Source organism: Esox lucius, chromosome 16 (assembly GCF_011004845.1).
Source record: "Esox lucius isolate fEsoLuc1 chromosome 16, fEsoLuc1.pri, whole genome shotgun sequence".
In the NCBI taxonomy this organism is placed as follows: domain Eukaryota; kingdom Metazoa; phylum Chordata; class Actinopteri; order Esociformes; family Esocidae; genus Esox; species Esox lucius.
Window position 1 is genome coordinate 19,278,090 of NC_047584.1, and position 20,539 is coordinate 19,298,628.

Here is a 20,539-nt window from a genome sequence, read left to right on the forward strand (position 1 = left end):
TCAAAGCCTGAGGCTGTCTCGCTGCTGCCTGCCTGCCAGTAGCCTCCAGAGGATAATGTGATCATGCTTCTTCAGGAATGACTTGGGACACTGAGGCCCGAACCATTCCTCTAAAGACAGACTGAAGAGCATTCTGGAAACCTGGAAAGGGTGCCTTCTACGCAAAAACCGACTGGATATGGCAGAGGCACTGCTTAAATCTAATCACACTGCTTAGCTTGGGTGACCAGATGGATGCTCAGCTGCCAATCTCTTGCCCGTCGTTTTGGTTCGCTAGGAAGCAGTGACCACAGTCTCCAGGCTTCCCGGGAGCCTCCCAACCTCTTTTCATAAACAGCAAAGCCTCCCGTGAATTTATCAACTCAAGTTCAGAGAAGCACCAGTCAAACATCTGGAAAGACTTCGAACAACGCTTTCTGATGAACAACAGATCATAGAGAGTGTGGCGGAATGAAGAATGAAGACATAGGCTAATGCCCAGCTTTACACATCTCAGAACAGTTCAGTCCAGAATGTTAAATGACCAGGAGACGCTTTAGAGTTAGCCAGAACATGATTAGAAGCAACAATGTAAGTAAAGAGGAAAATTATACAGCATACAGAGCAGGATGCTTCCCATTCAAACCAATTTGTTACATATAATCTAGTTACAGGTCTCATGGCATACAGTAGAGAAGAGAAATTATCTTAGCCAGCAACATACTGTGAATGGAAAAATCTGGAGACAACATGTTTGTCTAACGCTGCCTCAAATGCATAGAAATGGTATAGGAGGCTGTACCAGTCAATACAGGCCAAGATCATATTCTCTAAGCTGAGGGATAACAGTTATGTGGTTATTACAAAACGGCACAAGATGTCCCTTTTCAGAACCTGCATGCATACATCCCACTTACACCCAACATGATAGCCAAAGGCTGATTTCACAGTAAAATAATTTGCTCAGAGGATTTACAGAGGCCATCATGTGATGCCACTCCATCTCACCTGGGTTTGCCTACCACTTGAAATCTTCGAAATTGCTTTAGCATTTGTTGTAGTCTACCCCTAGAGTGCCAGTTGAATCCAGGTCTATACTAAATACACATTCAGTTATCAAACATTATTTATTGAACTCACGCACCAAAGATAAGAACACAGATATGTGAAACCAAAAACTGCTCACTCCATTCCCCACTGCCCTAACCATTCCATGTGAATTCACCAGCTCAGAGACAATACTAGATTCAAAAGGATGTTGCCGCTTACCTGGTGATATAATGTAGAAGAAGTCCTTAAAGCCATCCATCCACACCTCGGCCAATCGCCTGTTGTTCTTGTTGATGACTTGGCCAGTACCTCCGGGGAAGCTGTAAGGCGTGGCCTTTCGAAACACATGACCCACATGGGAACATGTGATAATCTCCAATGACCCACCACACTGCCAGATCTGCCCAAACACACACACAACCGCGAGAGGTCAAACACATACACAAACAACCGCGACAAGTCGAACACACTCACACACACACAACAGTGAAGTCAAACACACACACACAACTGCAAGAGGTCAAACACACACACACACACAACTGTGTGAGGTCAAACACACACACACACACAACTGTGTGAGGTCAAACACACACACACACACACACACACACAAACATTGTGATAATACCATGGTAATTCAGCTCTTTTATCGTCAATGGCTCACCCTAAAAGACATCTCCAAGTTCTCTCCACCCCAAATGTCCATCCCTGGATCGTATGTCCCTATTTCGTCGAAGTATGTCCGGTCAATAGAGAAAAGTCCCCCGGCCATAGTAGGTGTTCTAGGGGGAAAAAAGAACGAGTGGATAAATAAAATCAGATTTATGAAGGATAAACTACAAAGATTATGTTGTTACTCTGTCCAATAACATACAATTCAAGAAGAACTTTGGCAGCATTTTCTCCTTCATTAGTACTGAAACTAGCTACATTAAACGGAAACAACATCTATTGTTTTAAGTAACAACTGAACACACAAAACCAGGATAATTGCCTTGCAGCTACTGTTGTTCTGTATATTACAGAAATACAATCTATCTCTACAGTGCCTCCAAATGAAAATGTCAGCTTTGAAGGCTACCAGAGGAAAGAGCTTCTAAAGAAATCCACACCAATGATGTCAGCTCTTCAGATTCCCAGCACTAGAAAAACAACCTATTCTCAGCTGAAATGAGAAGGCTCAATCTAACATTTGTTTGGTCTTATGGGACAGTCTTCCGGTTTCAAATATGTTTACTTTCATGCTCCGGAGATGGCGACACACTTAAGAATACAGTTCCAGGATCTTTTCAACGTGACACAGATAACATGCATAAGAAGAGTGATTCAAATAATAACATAATAAAGCATCGGAGAAAACTCCTGAGACAAGAAAGTCGAGGCTGATCTTCAATGTTACCGTCCTTCCCTCTGTGGCTCTGACTCAACAGCCTCTGGCTTGACAGTTCTGCACTGTGATAAAGTATGCATCCTGGGCCCTGGTCTAAGTAGTACACTATACTGTATTCTGGATTAGGGCACTGATCTGGACTCAGTCTAGTGCCTTGCAAAACAAAGGCGCTAATTACCACCCAGGCACAGATGAAGGTCTTTGGGGTTACCTGAGAGGCAGGGTCCTGTCCCCTTTTCGTCTGTCCATCTCTCTCTGGGGAACGGGGTACCAGCGGAAGTTAAGCCTCCAGTTGAATCCTCCATAGGTCATGTCTGAACCCGCCATGTATTCAAATGTCTCGTCACTAATGACATCAATTATAGGACACACCACAGATCTCCTAAACAACCATGGAAAGAAACCAGATGCATGTGTATTAAAGAAGAATAAGAAAAGGTAAATACCTTGTATTGACTAAGTTGTTACACACTTTATAAGATGATTAAATGATGTTCCTTTAAATCCCCCTGGCAGTCAAAGAAAATGAAATACGTCAGCATAGATTACATTGCCAATGACAACCTCTGGATGCACTGACTCAGTTATCCTCTGAAAAGACTTTTAAAAAGTGAATGTAACCCTAAGGTTGTGTTCCGAATGGCTCACTATTTCCTTGTGTACTGCATAGGGAATGCCCTTCTCCACAGCAGTGAACTTCGTAGGGCATAGGGTGACACGTGGGACTCCCTCTCTGTGTGCTGTGGGGAATTCATTCACATATACCCCCCCCCCCCCCCCCCATTCAGCATCAACTTCACTTCCTGGTCTAAACCCAATCAGTCTCTCTGCACTTCTATGCTCCTGCACATACTTTTACACATCAATAAACCTACAGTGGGGATACTGTGTAATGGCTCCATAATATAATCTCCATGGTAATACAATACTAATTCCTGCCTGGCACCTGAGGTAAAATGGGAGAATGTCTGACACCGGATACAAGGTAAAGTGTGGAGAGGGCACAATCTCCAGTCCATCTACAATTTCTCTCAGTTTGCTTAGAAGGAACTCTTCACACCTGTACAATTCTGAAATATGGATAACATGACCACAGCCATGACCGTAAAAAAAAGGTACAGCACTTCCAAGATAATAGGTTTTACAACCTGCTGTCACTAAATATAGTCTTCATCTAGTGATTGACTGTTGTCACATTCTACTATCGTATCTGCTAGTTAGTGAAAGGCAGTATTGTGGCAAAACCGGCTGTCACGTCTTCCATTCGGTTGTGATCGGCTTCTAGAACGTACACCCAGCTGTCACTAGCATTGGTGTCGCTGTGTACCATAAATTCTAGCTAGCGTCTAGCATTAACATCAGATGCATTTTCGGATGACAGGCTAGTGGAATGCTAATGACTTAGAATCCGACTGAGGCATCAGGAACAGACTAAAAACAGAGCAGAAATGCTACAGGCATCAGCACTCCCATGGCTCTCCAGTTGCTTTTGTTTCATTCACATAAAGTGGGGGCTAGTGAAACTGGGCTCCGTACCGATCCTCTTTGATCCTGGCCAGCAGAGGCTCGAGCCAGCCCACGGTGCACTCACAGTGGGCATCCAGGAAGGTGATGACCTGCCCCCGTGTGGCAGCCGCACCCCTCAGCCTGGCCCGGATGAGCCCAGTCCGCTGCTCCATTCGCAGGACTCGCACAGGGACCTTCAGTGTCCGAGCGTAGTCCTCTAGCTTTTTCCCCAAGAAGTCTGTGAGGGGAGAAATAATTAGAGTACATTATAGTTAAGCATTATTCTGTATTCATTCGCATTTATCAAGACACTGGCAGATTTTTTTCCCCCAGAAGCCACAGTTATCAAGGGCCGATCGTCCTTCAAAACTTGGTTTTCAATGTGGGAGATATGATCACCCAATACTATGAACTGCATTTACTAATCCCAGATTGTCCTTTCAAACGAACTGGAACTAGTTCGCCGATGGGTTCAGGTTTAGGCTAGAGTCGGGTGCGGTACCTCTCTCGCTGGCATCGTCCACCAGCAGGATCTCCTGCAGCAGGTGGCGTGGTGAGCGGTCGATGACACTGTGGACGGTGCGGAGCAGGGTGCTCCACGCCTCGTTGTGAAACACGATCACAACGCTGGTGTTGGGGAGATCGTCGGCGTACACCTTAGTCTTGCAGCTGATGGACAGACAACAAGAGCACCAGCTTAGAGATCAAACACGCTGCCTGTCCTTCTCTGCACGTCTACAGCTGCATTCTGTGAGCAGCTAGCATTGCAGGGACATGTCTATAAAGGCTGTTGTGGCTGAAGACGGTTGTGGCCAAGAAATTACCTCATTAGCACCATGTGACAAAAACAAACTGCCTCGAAGAGAAGTCAGCGTTGAAAATACTGACTGCACACTCTGGCCCTGGGCATGCTGCTCTACACACACAGCCTACATCCCAAATAGCTACATAGTCAATACACAGTGCACTATTTCTGCACTACAATACACACTGCACTACGCCATTTGGGACGTGAACCCCAATCCTCCCAGAGATACAAACTGAGCCTCCAGAGTACAGTGTGATGTTAAATAAAGTATGAGCTGGGTGCATTCGAAATGGAGAGGAGGCAGCTGGGGAGGATGTAGGGAGGGAACAGGAGGCGCAAGTGAGAGGCGCGGGCCGTGGGGTTATCCCATTCCCCCCCCCCCCACTATGGGTGACAGGACAGTGACAGAATGGGAGCACCAGAGGAGCTAGCCACTGGCCCCCACGGAGCAAACATCTTATTGCCCCCCACCCTAGCCTACTAAGCTATGTCACACCATCTCTCTGGTACTGCCACTCACATTCATGCAAAGACAAGCTTAGTTCTTTAAAGGCCGAGCGCGGTCAACAACTTGATATCCCTGTTTTCTGGAATATATTTCCAAAGGTTGAAATGAAACAGATATCAAATTTATGACAACGCCCTTTTTGTGTAAGAGCTGTTTGAAAACCATAGTAGGACATTTAGACCGTTCTGGGAGAATCAAACTTTTCTCTGGTTGCAATATACCATTGTAATAGACCAACGATAGTCATCTGTGTAAAAGGGACAATATTATAATCATAATCAGACTGAGTAAAGGAGGCTAAAGTTAATAGACATTAAAACTATTTGAGTTCTGAGTTGTTGTTTTCTCATGAAATAAACACAAACAGTAGTTATAACGCATGGATTCTTAAAAAAAGAACAACAGTCAGTCAGTCAGTTGACAATCCTTCAGAGGTTCCCTTATATTTCAGAAGTCCCTTGTGGTAAAATAAATTATAATAATATGACAAAATAAAAGTCTCAACCAGTTCTAGAGAAACCGAGAAAGCGGTGTACCCTCCCCCAAACCTGCTGTACACCTGCACCTCATGTTGATTGGGATTGTGGCTGACTCGTGTGTGACACAGTTTGAAATCACTTTTTGAGAACGGTTGTTTTTGGATAAGGTTGTCAAGATGCACTAAGCACATTAATCTGCACTTAGTACAAACTCTCATAGGCTGAAATAAAATGTCAACTTAGATTGTATAAACGGCTGTATATTTAGTGTTCTTTTTTTGACTATATGGCTAAATCATTAAAGTGCAATCCACATCTACAGGCATAATGCTTAACCCAATCTTGGTAAACGCGTAAAAGGATGGCCTGCCGTATTCACATATCCAAAATGTTTTATTCCCAAAGAGAGACAATCACACATTGGAAGTTCTAGTCAGTAGGGTCCAATTCAATTCAACCATCCAATTATCTAACAATACAGACAATGTTTACAGCATTCACATTACTTTATATTCTTCACGTCACATTTTGTATATTGTGTGTATTGAACATTTTCCTTCAAAGGGACAGACCTTGGAGTGCAGTGCAAAGTACTCTCTAAAAAACAATAATGCACTGTAAGAATATATGAACATGAATCACTCTGATGGCCCCAGAAGGCATGAATCCAGATGAATGTGGTTCTATTTCACACAAATGGCTCTTTGGCTTTTCATTATCCTGCTTTGGTAGGTCTTGGGTGACAGTAAACAAAGTCCTCCTCCCATTCAGACCGTCAAGGCTGGACTACACACTAGAGAAGTGAGATGGATCCATCAAGATGAAAGAACTTCAATTTAAAAGTTTAATTCAGGTTTTAAGTCAGGCTTATTAAGTTAGTTACCTAACAAGGCAGTTAATTGTATCCCTAGAAATGATATGACATTTATTTTTTTAAAGGCTGCCTCATTTTATTTTGTCCTAATGGCAGTTTTCATAAAGGTTTACAAATTGGTGTCCTGCTGACTATATGGAACATTTCTGTTTCTAACATTAACAGGAACCCCACACAGCAATACACAAAGAAGCAGAGGTGATTTCTTAAACACACCCATTCCAAGTGAATCATGAAGCCTCCAGATTAAAAAAACAACTAGTCAGAAAATTCAGAAAGTGATAATGTCAGACCAATTTATGGGAAGTCAAAATCAACAGGATTAATGAGTGGACTGGCACAGTGCTTTCTTAACATAGCGATTGGTTTCAGCACACTGCAGACTAGCTTTGTTTCGTTTGTCAGTCAGGCATAACAGCAACATTTTTCCTTAAACATGAACATCCAATAAAAACATTACCTAGGCTGCTTTCCCTTTGGTTAAAAGTTGAATTAAATTTATTGGGACAAAAAAATGTAAGCCTTTTGTTTGTAGGTTTGTGCAAATAAGGGGAGCACCAAGAATGACAACTGCAGCCAATTTGAATGCACATGGCGGTACATTCAGCAGTTTAGAATGAACAATAATATCACACCTAAAATGATTTGCAGAAACAAGGCAGACAATCACAGTGGAGCACATACATGCTCATGACAGGCATGGGAATGACGCAGAGCACAAACTGAGACACATTTCCAAAATATCTGGCACAGAGGTCTACAGAAAAAACAACAGCAAATCCATCAAACCGATTTAGCATTGTCTCAGTGAGTCTCAAGGCAAAATCTTCAGGGTAGCCTACATATGGCACATACAGTATGAAACAAATGTACTGAATATTATTACATTAAGCAAGCTCACATGACAGTTTGGATAATGGCTGGGTGACCACAAAAAACAGAATAGTTCACTCGTTCATTTTAGCACGGACATCTGGCAAGACAGGAAATCACAAACTATTTTTTTTCACCTTTATTTTTTGAGCACCACATTTGTACTTACATTGAAACCTATTGCTTGCTACTGTTTAATCATCTTACCTACTTTGGTACTAACTGGCTTAACTTGATGTTTACACATCACTTCCATCAGTAGAGCAGTAGAGTGGAGCAAGGTAAAAGAAACATGGACAGCATTTGCTTTATTTCTCAGAATCTTTAAAGTTAAAGAAAAAAGAAAAAAAGGTATGAGAATCAAGTATACTTCATTTCAATCAATAAAAGTAAAAATTGCAATTAAAAAAAGAACAATCCTGACCGAGATGAGTTTTCATGCAAATCACTTCAAAGCCATTTACTTAATCCGCTTTGCAATGAGGCACATTTGCCAGCTACAAAAGGCCCCGGATGGGGAGCTATCAAAGGGCCCTTGCACTGTCTGCACCACCTGGCGCTTTGCCAGTGATACTGACAGTGAAAGAAGTGATCAGGCGTGTCGTCTGAAGCAGTAGTGCTTTACCCGTAGCATGCTGTAACCGCGGCGGAGGCTGACAACTATCGGTAAAAGGTAAACAATGCATTCTTCTCGCTGTTCGTAGCGCATTTTCATTTGGGCACAGCGCTAAAGCAGTGTTTGCACGAGATCTGAAGGTATCAAAGCTTTTGACTAGTAGCAGTGGAAGCGTACAAGGCTGCTAGCGTGGGTGGTGCGCGCGGTGCCGAGTGAAGAGTTCACGAGTGCAACTCTCAGTGTGTGTCTGGGAAAAGCCCAAGCTCACTCACCCGTCCAGTCTCACGTCCGGCAGACTCCTGTTGAGGGCAATCATGTCGCTGGCCATCAGGTTGAACTGGTTAATCTTAAAGAGCTCCTTCATTTTCTCATGCTCGTCTTTTGGGATCACAACTGCCTTCCCCATCTCCCCAGGGCCCTCATGGGCCCGCGATATGACTGCTGCAAAACAACAGGGAGAAATAGTATATCTTATACCCAACATAAGATGTCATCATTCCTTTATGTGGGAGCAGCTCTCAATACAGCTTCAGCTACTGAAGAAGAAAACATATGTCAAGCTACAGTGTAGAATTATACTGCATCTATTATTAAAGGTACTGTACTGTGGAAAGCGAATAAACTTAAAATGAACCGAAAGCAAATTAACCACAGTGCAGACTAGTGTGTCTAACAGTAAGACTGGCTTCAGATCAGGGTGAGATGGAATACCAAGGTCATTAAAATGTCCCTACACTCCAATTACATGATCATCAGCCTGACACTCATTCAGATGCACCAAGCATTTTGGATCCATAAATTCAGACACTATTTTAACATCTGCAATACAGCCAGATACGTTCAGAAAAATCAGCTTACATATCTGATCACTCATTTTGGATCCATAAAAGTGGCACCATCCCAAGCTATATTTGGTGTACAATACTTCACAACACCTCACACTGCGAAAATCCACTTCACAACTCTTCACACTGCGATAAACCGCTTCACAACTCCTCACACTGCCCCCAAAGACATCACTACTCCTCACACTCCCCCCAAAGGCATAACGACTCCTCGCACTGCCCCCAAAGACATCACGACTCCTCACACTGCCCCCAAAGGCATAACGACTCCTCACACTGCCCCCAAAGGCATCACTACTCCTCACACTGCCCCCAAAGGCATCACTACTCCTCACACTGCCCCCAAAGGCATCACTACTCCTCACACTGCCCCCAAAGGCATCACTACTCCTCACACTGCCCCCAAAGACATCACTACTCCTCACACTGCCCCCAAAGACATCACTACTCCTCACACTGCCCCCAAAGACATCACTACTCCTCACACTGCCCCCAAAGATATCACTACTCCTCACACTCCCCCCAAAGGCATAACGACTCCTCGCACTGCCCCCAAAGACATCACGACTCCTCACACTGCCCCCAAAGGCATCACTACTCCTCACACTGCCCCCAAAGGCATCACTACTCCTCACACTGCCCCCAAAGACATCACTACTCCTCACACTGCCCCCAAAGGCATCCCTACTCCTCACACTGCCCCCAAAGACATCACTACTCCTCACACTGCCCCCAAAGACATCACTACTCCTCACACTGCCCCCAAAGACATCACTACTCCTCACACTGCCCCCAAAGACATCCCTACTCCTCACACTGCCCCCAAAGACATCACTACTCCTCACACTGCCCCCAAAGGCATCACTACTCCTCACACTGCCCCCAAAGGCATCCCTACTCCTCACACTGCCCCATAAGGTGTCACTACTCCTCACACTGCCCCATAAGGTGTCACTACTCCTCACACTGCCCCCAAAGACATCACTACTCCTCACACTGCCCCCAAAGGCATCCCAACTCCTCACACTGCCCCACACGTTGTCACTACTCCTCAGACTGCCCCACACGGTGTCACTACTCCTCACACTGCCCCCAAAGACATCACTACTCCTCACACTGCCCCCAAATACATCACTACTCCTCACACTGCCCCCAAATACATCACTACTCCTCACACTGCCCCCAAAGACATCACTACTCCTCACACTGCCCCACAAGGTGTCACTACTCCTCACACTGCCCCCAAAGGCATCACTACTCCTCACACTGCCCCCAAAGGCATCTCTACTCCTCACACTGCCCCACAAGGTGTGACTACTCCTCACACTGCCCCCAAAGACATCACTACTCCTCACACTGCCCCACAAGGTGTGACTACTCCTCACACTGCCCCACAATGTGTCACTACTCCTCACACTGCCCCCAAAGGCATCCCTACTCCTCACACTGCCCCATAAGGTGTCACTACTCCTCACACTGCCCCCAAAGACATCACTACTCCTCACACTGCCCCCAAAGGCATCCCTACTCCTCACACTGCCCCATAAGGTGTCACTACTCCTCACACTGCCCCACACGGTGTCACTACTCCTCACACTGCCCCACACGGTGTCACTACTCCTCACACTGCCCCCAAAGACATCACTACTCCTCACACTGCCCCCAAAAACATCACTACTCTTCACACTGCCCCCAAATACATCACTACTCCTCACACTGCCCCCAAAGACATCACTACTCCTCACACTGCCCCCAAAGGCATCACTACTCCTCACACTGCCCCCAAAGACATCACTACTCCTCACACTGCCCCACAAGGTGTGACTACTCCTCACACTGCCCCACAAGGTGTCACTACTCCTCACACTGCCCCCAAAGGCATCCCTACTCCTCACACTGCCCCACAAGGTGTGACTACTCCTCACACTGCCCCCAAAGGCATCCCTACTCCTCACACTGCCCCACAAGGTGTGACTACTCCTCACACTGCCCCCAAAGGCATCCCTACTCCTCACACTGCCACACACGGTGTCACTACTCTTCACACTGTCCCACAAGGTGTCACTACTCCTCACACTGTCCCACAAGGTGTCACTACTCCTCACACTGTCCCACAAGGTGTCACTACTCTTCACACTACTCCACGAGACTTCACAACTCTTAACACAACTCACAAGGCTCTTAAAATAAATAATCTCCTGGGGATTTGTGCTACGCTGTCCAATAATCTCTTAAAGCAAAGGCGGTGAGTGATTTCCATGGAGGACCATTCAGATTCACACTGGCCCAGAGGTAAAGAGGATTCCTATGAGGCATTCCAAAAGGCACCCTGTCCCCATTACAGTTCATCACTTTTCAAAGCCCGTTGTCAAAATGAAGGCACTATAAAAGGAAGGGGGGGCTATTTGGTAGATTCAGTGCTAAGTAGAAGGTGAGTCTCTGATCTGATCTAGGATCTCCTCAGCGGTGACACCCTCCATTAGGACATTGGCTTAAACTTGATAGGCTTGTGGATAGAACTGAGCAGGATTATTCACTGAACTGTCCATCAAACACATGCGTTTCACAGATCAACCACCTAGTCAAACACACACCTGAAAGTAGTATATTTAGCCTTTTATTTATTTATTTTTACTTGTCCTACCAAGTGTCTCATTCATATAGGTGCACACCTTTTGTTAATTGTCATTTGTGAATAATTTTCCCACTGTAATGGCTGAGAAAGGGTTTGTACAGAGGTACTTAAAATAAACGCTTTAAAAAAGTAATTAACTAACAATACTTTTTTTTTGAAAGAACAGAGGGTTAGGAGTGATGAAATACCTGTGATATAGGGTCTCAAACACCACAGCTACCAGCCAAACAGCCTTCAGGATTCAAACCACCTGGTTTATAAGAGATCATTCTAGTCGTCAACATAATGTACAGCTTTTTAAACAGAAAAAAGTTTATTGAGGGACAAATTTAAACAACTTGAAAACTTGCAATAAATCCACAAAAAGAGAATAGGGTGCCAATTGGAAAGCAGATGTGGTGTTTTTGGGGTAGCGCCTCTCCTCCTGTCTTTCCTGTCTCCCCTGGTGACTGCCTCCCTGTTTGACCTAGCTGGGAGGACAAATTAACATGCTGATTCTACTGAGTATCACATAAGCACAAACCCAATTATGCTGCATAACAGTAAACCACTGATGTGCAAACGTTTGTTTCTGGGCTAGCATTCACAATTAACTCATTCAATTGGCTTAGTACATAGGTGTCAAACAGAATTCCTGGAGAGATGAGTGTCTTTATTGCGCTCCCTCTCATATTTCATTGGTTAATGAAGGTCATTGATTAGATAGACTTGCTATTAATTGATTTAATTGCATTCCAAATTAAACAAAATATAATTTGATTCCCCTGACTTGGTTGTCATACAAAAACATATTAGGAATCATATTTATTTTATGAATGATGCATTTGTTTTTTTTACTGGCTACACTACAGGACTGGCTTCATGTGTTGAGAAACCCAGTCTCATGGGTAAATGACCTTGCTAGTGTTTCTGAGTCAGTAACTAGCTGACTAACATCATGTGTTTTCACAAGGTAGCTGCCTTGGGTTTGGTTTCTCAGTCACTCTTATTTTGGTGCTGTATGTTTACAAATGTATTAAACAGGCTAACTACGTAATTAGTATCAGAGGACATAGCTTAGTTAGCTCCCTATCTAGCTAGGTAATCACAGAAGTATTCACACCACTGTCAAATTGGTACACTGAAATTCTGTATTTTTATATTTTATTTTATGACACTGAAACTCTAAACAAATTATGGTAACGTGAGGCTGGTTTAATGTTGGGAAATATTTTAAGAAAACAAATCAGAAATATGTTGCTTACATAATTTTCCACCCCCACAGAGACACCTTTCACTGCAATAATAGCTTCAAGTCCTGGGGTAAGTGCTTTGCACACAGTGTCTGAGTGATTTTTTCTAATCTCAGTCTCATCCCACATCACAGATGGGTCACTCTCATGCTTACTGGCAAATTTGTTGAGAAATGGCTTCAGTTGAGAAATGGCTTCAGTCTTTCCACCTTTCCATACAGGTCAGTGTAGCTCTGGCTTCTCTTTCCTGTTCATGCAGTGGGTTTTCAGGAACAGCCTTGCCTTGGCATTGCTTTGTATGTGATGCATCTTCCAAATCCTGATTATTGATCTAAATGTGGTAATTATTCTATACCCCTTTCTGAATCTATGTAATTTCTACAACTTCTGGAAAATGCTCTTCCTTCAGATCCACAGCATGACCAATGATCCTTGTTTTTCTCAGAAAAGGAGAAAGCAAATTTAATGTTTCACAGTTTGCCAGCAGTAATTATCTTCTTGTAAGTGCAATTTCTTTCATTTGTGTGAACTGGGAGTTTCCACAGCACAGGGGTTGAATACATTTGCAAGATATGTAGACTACCATTTGGGATCACTTATCACATCAAATTGATCAGATATTCAGCGTAGACACTTATTGTTGTAAATTACTATTGTAGTTGGAAATGGCAGAAAAATCTACATTAGGCATCAGAGGCCCATTATCAACAATCAACAGTCCTGTGTTCCAATGGCAAATTGTGTTTGCTAATCCAAGTTAATCATTTTAAAAGGCTAATTGATCATTAGAAAACCCTTTTGCAATAATGTTAGCACCTACAGCATCAGCAATTGTGGGTTCAATTACAGGCTCAAAATGGCCATAAATATAAATGTTTGTTCTGAAACTCGTCAGTCTATTCTTATTCTGAGAAGTTTTATTCCAGGTGAGAAATTGCCAAGAACCGAGATCTTGTACAACGCTGTGTACTACTCCCTTCACAGAACAGCAAAAACTGTCTCTAACTAGAATAGAAAGAGAAGTGGGAGGACAAATACATTGTTTAGTTTGAGAAACAGATGCCTCACAGGTCTTCAACTGTACCCGCAAAACAACAGCCTCAACGTCAACAGTAAAAAGGTGACTCCGGGATTCTGGCCTTCCAGGTGGAGAAAAGCCATATCTCAGCCTGGCCAATAAAAAGAGAAGTTTAAGATGGGCAAAAGAACGCAGACATTGGAGTTTGAGGTGTTCGGATCACAAAAAAGAACATTTGTCAGCCGCATACAAAATGAAAAGATGCTAGAGGAGTGCTTGAAGCCACCTGTCAAGCATGGTGGAGGCAATGTGATGGTCAGGGGGTACTTTGGTGCTAGTGAAGTGGGAGATTTGTACAGGGTAAAAGGTATTTTGAAAAAGGAAGGCAATCACACCATTTTGCAACACCAGCCACACCCTGTGGACGGTGTGTGATTGGAGCCAATTTCCTCCAACAACAGGACAATGATCCAAAGCACAGCTCCAAACTATTACTATTTAGGGAAGAAGCAGTCAGATGGCATTCTGTCTGTAATGGAGTGGCTGGCACAAACAACGGATCTCAACTCTATTGAGCTGTTGTGGGAGCAGCTTAACCGTATGGTACATTAGAAGTGCCCTTCAATCCAATCCAACTTGTGGGAGGTGCTTCAGGAAGCATGGGTGAAATCTCTTCAGATTACCTCAACAAATCGACCAGAACCTGAATGCCAAAGTTCTGCAAGGCTGTAATTGCTGCAAATGGAGGATTATTTTGAAGGACACAATTATTATTTAAACTAAACATGTCAATGTCTATATTTCCTATAGATTTTGCAATATTTCCTATTCATACTCATTTCATGGAAAACATTTCTGTGTGACTCCAAACTTTTAAACTGTAGTGTATTTCAGTTTTACAATTGATTGTCATCTTACAATAGATTTTTTGTTTTAGTAAATTCAGTAAATAATAACATGGGAAACGTATGCTCAAAGCCTATTACCACTTGTTTTTATTACAAATATTTCCAAACATAAAAACAAGGTCAACTTATAACAGATTTTAAGTTTCAGTGCTTTTAAATAAAATATCAAGAAGAACTAAATTGCAATGTAAATATTTTTATTCAGTAATATGAGAGAATTGGTCTGTGGTCTGAATAGACTTCTGCTATTCATCAGTTAGCAGCAACTGCTAATTTGGCAGGACAATTAATTATAACCATGACCTAGAATTCTAAACAGCCCTACTGGCACTGTTGTGATCGAAATTTGTTGGGAACCTTGAAGGACACATATCTTTTCAGCTTCTTTCTGGCAGAGATTTTACCCCCGACTCTAACCTTGAAAGCAGCTTAGTCGAGACACTTGTAAACCTGTTTAATGTAATGCTGGGCCCCCCAAAAAAGGACCCACAAGTGGATCAGGTTAATTAATCAGGGAACCAGCATGTTGTCTCTTCTTTGTGCACTCAGTCTGAGATTCATTAAATTACATTGCTTATATTTCATGTTTCCTGTGCTGTTTCTCCAAAATGGCTTCCAAAACAAAAAGTAATATAACAGCTCGCAAATACGTGTCAGATAACAATAATACTATCTGTAATCTAGATTAGAGCAGAAAAATGATTAATGTAAAAATATTTTTTTTGCCTGGGTCACAGTGACTGCTTCACAGGGCCTATTTAAGTAGAAGACACATTTATGTAGCTATTAAGTCTATAGTATTAAATCCATTGCCTTTACATACCAGCCATTATTGCTCTGTCTAGGAGTCTTTCCTAATATGATCGTGACAAGCCTAATTTCCTCTCACTGGATTAAAGTGATAGTATGGGATTTCAGCAATAAAGACATGTATCTACTTCCCCATAGTCAGATGACTTATGACTGCCATTTAATTCAAATTTAACAGAAATAAAAAATCCACACAAGGTCAACAACTTCCAGAAGCAGACAAACATTCCTTGCCAAAAATAACAAACTGTCCCTTTAATAAAGTGCATTTAGTTTAGCGCTCACCTCTCAGAGCAGGGAGCAGTGAGCGTTCCTTCCTGTCGTCACATTTGTTGCATTCACTGAAGTAGAGCAGCAGGAAGACGTCAACCAGCACCCAGACTAGTGAGGTGGTCAGCACCACCTTGCAGTAAACAAACCGCCGCATCGTTGTGGCGGGAAGGAATCAGCAAGCGTGTCCCTGACAGAGAGTGGCACCTCTGGATACAAGACAAGGCAGTGGAGGGGACACTGAGCACGAAGTATACAGGAATGTCATCCCGCTAGAACAAAACACAAAAACAGAGAATTTAACAAACCCGCAAATGACACAGAATATAAACTGCAACGTGACAATGTTAATGAGGCGAACTAGACAGTGAATTCAGTAATACCACCATACTGTAATGCTTTCACCAAATAACTAAAATCGTCTGATTATGTACTGTGTATTTAGTGAAGGACACAGTTGTTGATGGCAGTTTGGGAAATGAGGAGACCAATTGCTGTAGTTTTGAAAGTGACGTTTTCCCATTCTTAGTTGATATAGGATTTCAGCCGCTCAACAGTTCAGGGTCTCTTTTGTCGTATTTTTCCTTTCATAATGTGCCAAAAGCTGTCAATGGGTGAAATGGTTTTATTATCACACAGAATGTTTTACAATAAAGCCATGCTGTTGTAATACATGCAGAATGTGGTTTGGCATTGTCTTGCTGAAATAGGCCTGGGCATCCATGAATCCCAAAAATAATTTCAAATGTTGATACATCTGACCACAGGACAGTTTTCCACTTCGCCTCAGTCTGTCTTATATGAGCTTGGGCCCAAAGAAGGCAGGGGCATTTCTACATCTCGTTTTTATATATGGTTTATTTTTTGCATGGTAGAGTTTTAACTTGCATTAGTGGATGCAGCGATGTACTGTGTTCACAGACAATGGTTTTCGGAAGTGTTCCTAAAGCCCATCCAATGATGTCCACTACAGAATTGTGTCTGTTTTTAATGCAGTGCTGCCTGAGGGCCAGAAAATCACCCCTTTCCCAGTTGAACAGTCATTGGTCTGTTATCGAATCAGACATCTGACCTGATGCAGTTGGCCAGAAGTATCATCCTACCCAAACAACTAGCTCTAACATAAAAATAGCATTATTACCATTTTCACCATTCTGTGTTATTTCAACCATACAGCATGAAAAACATTTTGTGGAAACATAAAAAAAAAAAAATAGTTACTGCTAACATCAAACTAATTTTACATGATTTTCACATCTGACGTCCAAGCATGTGCAACAGAACAGCTGAATAAATGAATGCAAGACAGCAAAAATAATATCAATGGCAGTGAGGAGATTTCTCCTTACAGCAAATGTTAACTTCAAGAGAAAAGCATGAAGCTTGCAAACTTTTTCCTGTATCATCTCAGGTTTTATTGGTTGCTTTTCCTAAACCAGGCAGATAGATTTCAGACCAGTGACAATGTTTGTGGGCAACAGAAATCTCTATGGAATTAAATGAATACCTTAATAGTATTCCACATGAAAAACACCATAATGTTCAATGTAATAGGGAGAATTAGCAGCTTACAGAGGCATCAAGCTACATTCCATAATCCCTTTATGAAATGGAGTTTGTGTAAAATCCCAAAACAATTACCCTGACGGGACCATTCTTACGAGAAGCAGCTGTCCATCAAGAGACAACAGGTAAACAACAAAAAGAAAATGGACACTATTTGGATAAAGATATGAACAATATCTACTAGACAACAATTCCAGCACATTAGCAATTAATAATATACTGTGTTATACCAACAAGTACTGCAAGTATTACACATAAAATCTAGTTATGTTCTGTGGTGCATTGAATTCCTATAAACATGACCACATTCAAAAAACGGAAACCCCTGTTGTACAGTATGTGTGTGAGAGAGTGTATGTGTGTGTGTGTGTGAGTGAGAGATTGTCTCTGTGTATGCAGGCTTGCATTTCTAAAAAAAAACAATTACCCACATCCTCCATTATGCTTAAGGCCCTCATGACAACGGGTGTCTCTTGTATCACCCTCTAGGCTTATCCCCTCACCTCTAGGCTTATCCCCTGAGGGGATTCTGATCTGAATTCCTTATAATTCTCCTGCAGCATAGTATAGCATGTTTGTTCTTCTTTTTACTCCCTGTTAACGTCATCATCACAAAGTAGATGTTAAGCCTGCCCTAGGCTAACCGTTATCACTTCCAAAAACAAGTCTGGATGCCCAGCCATAGGAGTAGCATCTCAGTATTCTAAAAAAAACATTCAGACAGTACCATAGTCCACCACTGACTGCTAAATAGGGTTGGGACAACATCTTGGTACATTGTACGTACCAGACAACTCTTGTTGTTCTACTGAAAACCAAAGCTTTGGTTCAAAATGTTCAGTTATGAAGGGGACAGAAATAACATTAAATAATTCACAGCCAACATTGATAACAGGTACACTAAAATGCTGAGTAAATGTTATTAGTCGATTTGGGTTGCTTAATAATAAAATTTTTGAAACAGTTAGCAAGTGTCATTCAAACGTGAGACCAGTTATGGAGGTCTGAATAAAAAAAATATCCTAAACACATTCTAAGTATTATTGTAATATTTTCATAGGAACCAAAAAAAGTAAAACTGAAACAAGGAACCAGAACCAAATATCAAACTGCCCATTTAATGATTACTAATAAGTAGGCCCACAAAACCTAACCAGATTTTCGGTTAGGTTTCACTATCCCAAGATGGCTTTAAGAATGTCCAATAAAAGAAAGACTCCCATGCATTTTCACAATGAGTTAAATCTGTTGAGCTAGTTTGTAAGTGTTATATCTGAGTGTTGATTCTTGTGTAGTCACTAGAGGGATTAAAACTGACACCATCTGTGGTGAATCAATGAAATGCCATTTCAATTTCAGTTGAATGAACACTGTGTGTAACCTGCTCTAGATAAAAGTGTCTGTTAAATAACTAAAATCTAGAAAGGTGTCGTTAATCTGCTAAATATAGGAGGCAAGTGCAGGCACTGTGAGAAAGATGGTTGAAGAGGCACTGAATAAAACCACCACAGTTGCACAGTTACAGAACTTTGTTGGATCAACAGTTTGACACCACCTCCACGCCATAGTCTATTGAAGTATCTCCAGAAAAAAAGTGTTTATTAATAGTAATATCCACCATCAAAATGTAAGCGGCTGGAGTTTGGCACCAGGAACCGGGTGCTACCATGAAAAACAGAGCTATGCCCACACACAACAGTGGTTTGTTTGAAAATGAAAGAAGGGTGTAAACCTAATACCAACTGTAAAATGTGTTGGTGATCTTTCATGTTATGGGGCTTAATTGCTTCCACTGGTTCTGGAGCAAGCATCATGAACTACCAAGCACCTGAAAAACTAAATTTTTGCCCCTGCCAGGACACGGATACTTGGCAACAAGTGGCTCTTGAGCCCTGTGTCCAGAAAGCTGGAACAGACTTATCCAAATAGACGACTCAAGGCTGTAATATCTGCCAAAAGGGCCCTACCAAATATTAAGGGTGAATACTTATGCAATCAGTTATTTTACCTTTTTGTATTTGTAATTAATCTAAAACATGCAGGTTTTATTTTTCACTTTGACATTATGGAATTTGTTGTGTTGATCAGTGGCAAATTTAAAAATGAATTGAATAAATGTTTTATGTTATAACATAATAAAATTGCTCAAGTCCCAGGGGGTGAATACTTTTGAGAGCCACTAGTAATCTTTAAGAAAATGTTACAATTCACACATGGTGTGTGAAAATGCTGATCTGAAATCTGTTGATAACTTAATCAGATCTAAATCAAATCCTCTATTTCGAAACCTACATGAATCCGTCTGAAATCAAAGAGAACAACATCCAGTAACATGAAGCAGGGGACCTCACACAAATCTCATTATATTGGATTCTATGTACATTTCTGCTTAAATATCAGATCATGTCTGCTGCACCATCTGCTTGGTACTGACAAATGCTACAGTATGTTTGAGTCTGGTGCCACCAAGCAGGCTGGAGGCAACGCTTGCAGTCCACTCTGAAGTGACTGGGTCATTAGTCCAACCATCTGCACGGATGAATATTTCCGGTCTGTTGAGCAATGCAATACAACAAGGTCTCTCCCCTCATTAAAGCACACATTTCAGCTGAAACACTTGTCGAGACAACACCAAACACCATTGACCACTGCAAAGCTTTGGCTCAATACACACAGGGCCAGAGGTGTTACATTTCTTTGACAACTTAGGCTCTGTGACACATTTACTTAATCCACAGATTTTATCCTCGTCTTGCCTATTAACTTGACCACAGTGTTTTGATCATATTTACGTTTAACTGGGCGTTCAGTCTTTATACCTCTGGCTAGGTAAATACAGGTAATCAAAAATCAAAACAAGAGCGCTCTAAAGCTCAAAGATGACAATGAATAACCATAAAAAATGACACATGTTGATATTTTGAAGGACTCTACCACTTTTATTTATCTGAAATGGAGTTATCTGAGGTAGCCTACTGTACATTCCAGCAGACTGTTCCTCTCTTGTACAGGCACTTCACTTCAGGGCCAGACCTGGAGTCAGCATTTGTCACAGAGCACTTTAAGCACAATCTTTCATAACGTTCACAAAAGGAAAAATCGGCACAAATCATCCGCCGTCAAGGCAACCGCCTTCAGGATACAGGAAGTGATTATCAAGATGGACTAG

General features: G+C 42.2%; 1 protein-coding gene across 5 annotated transcripts in view; it reads right to left on the reverse strand.

Annotated features, from left to right (window-relative positions):
• The window catches only part of galnt13 (UDP-N-acetyl-alpha-D-galactosamine:polypeptide N-acetylgalactosaminyltransferase 13), a 43,005-nt gene that overhangs the window by 20,846 nt on the left and 1,620 nt on the right, over positions 1–20,539 (reverse strand). For 3 of the 5 annotated variants that reach the window (XM_010890791.4, XM_010890790.3, XM_020055059.2), the window contains exons 2-8: positions 15,820–16,076; positions 8,359–8,527; positions 4,431–4,597; positions 3,959–4,166; positions 2,634–2,804; positions 1,697–1,814; positions 1,249–1,429 (exon numbers count right to left, since the gene is read on the reverse strand). In XM_010890791.4, coding sequence (XP_010889093.2) covers positions 1,249–1,429; positions 1,697–1,814; positions 2,634–2,804; positions 3,959–4,166; positions 4,431–4,597; positions 8,359–8,527; positions 15,820–15,961 — 1,156 coding nt within the window. In that variant the 5' untranslated portion in view covers positions 15,962–16,076. The remainder of the gene's footprint in view (positions 1–1,248; positions 1,430–1,696; positions 1,815–2,633; positions 2,805–3,958; positions 4,167–4,430; positions 4,598–8,358; positions 8,528–15,819; positions 16,077–20,539) is intronic. The other 2 variants (XM_034286775.1, XM_034286774.1) reach the window with 1 other exon arrangement.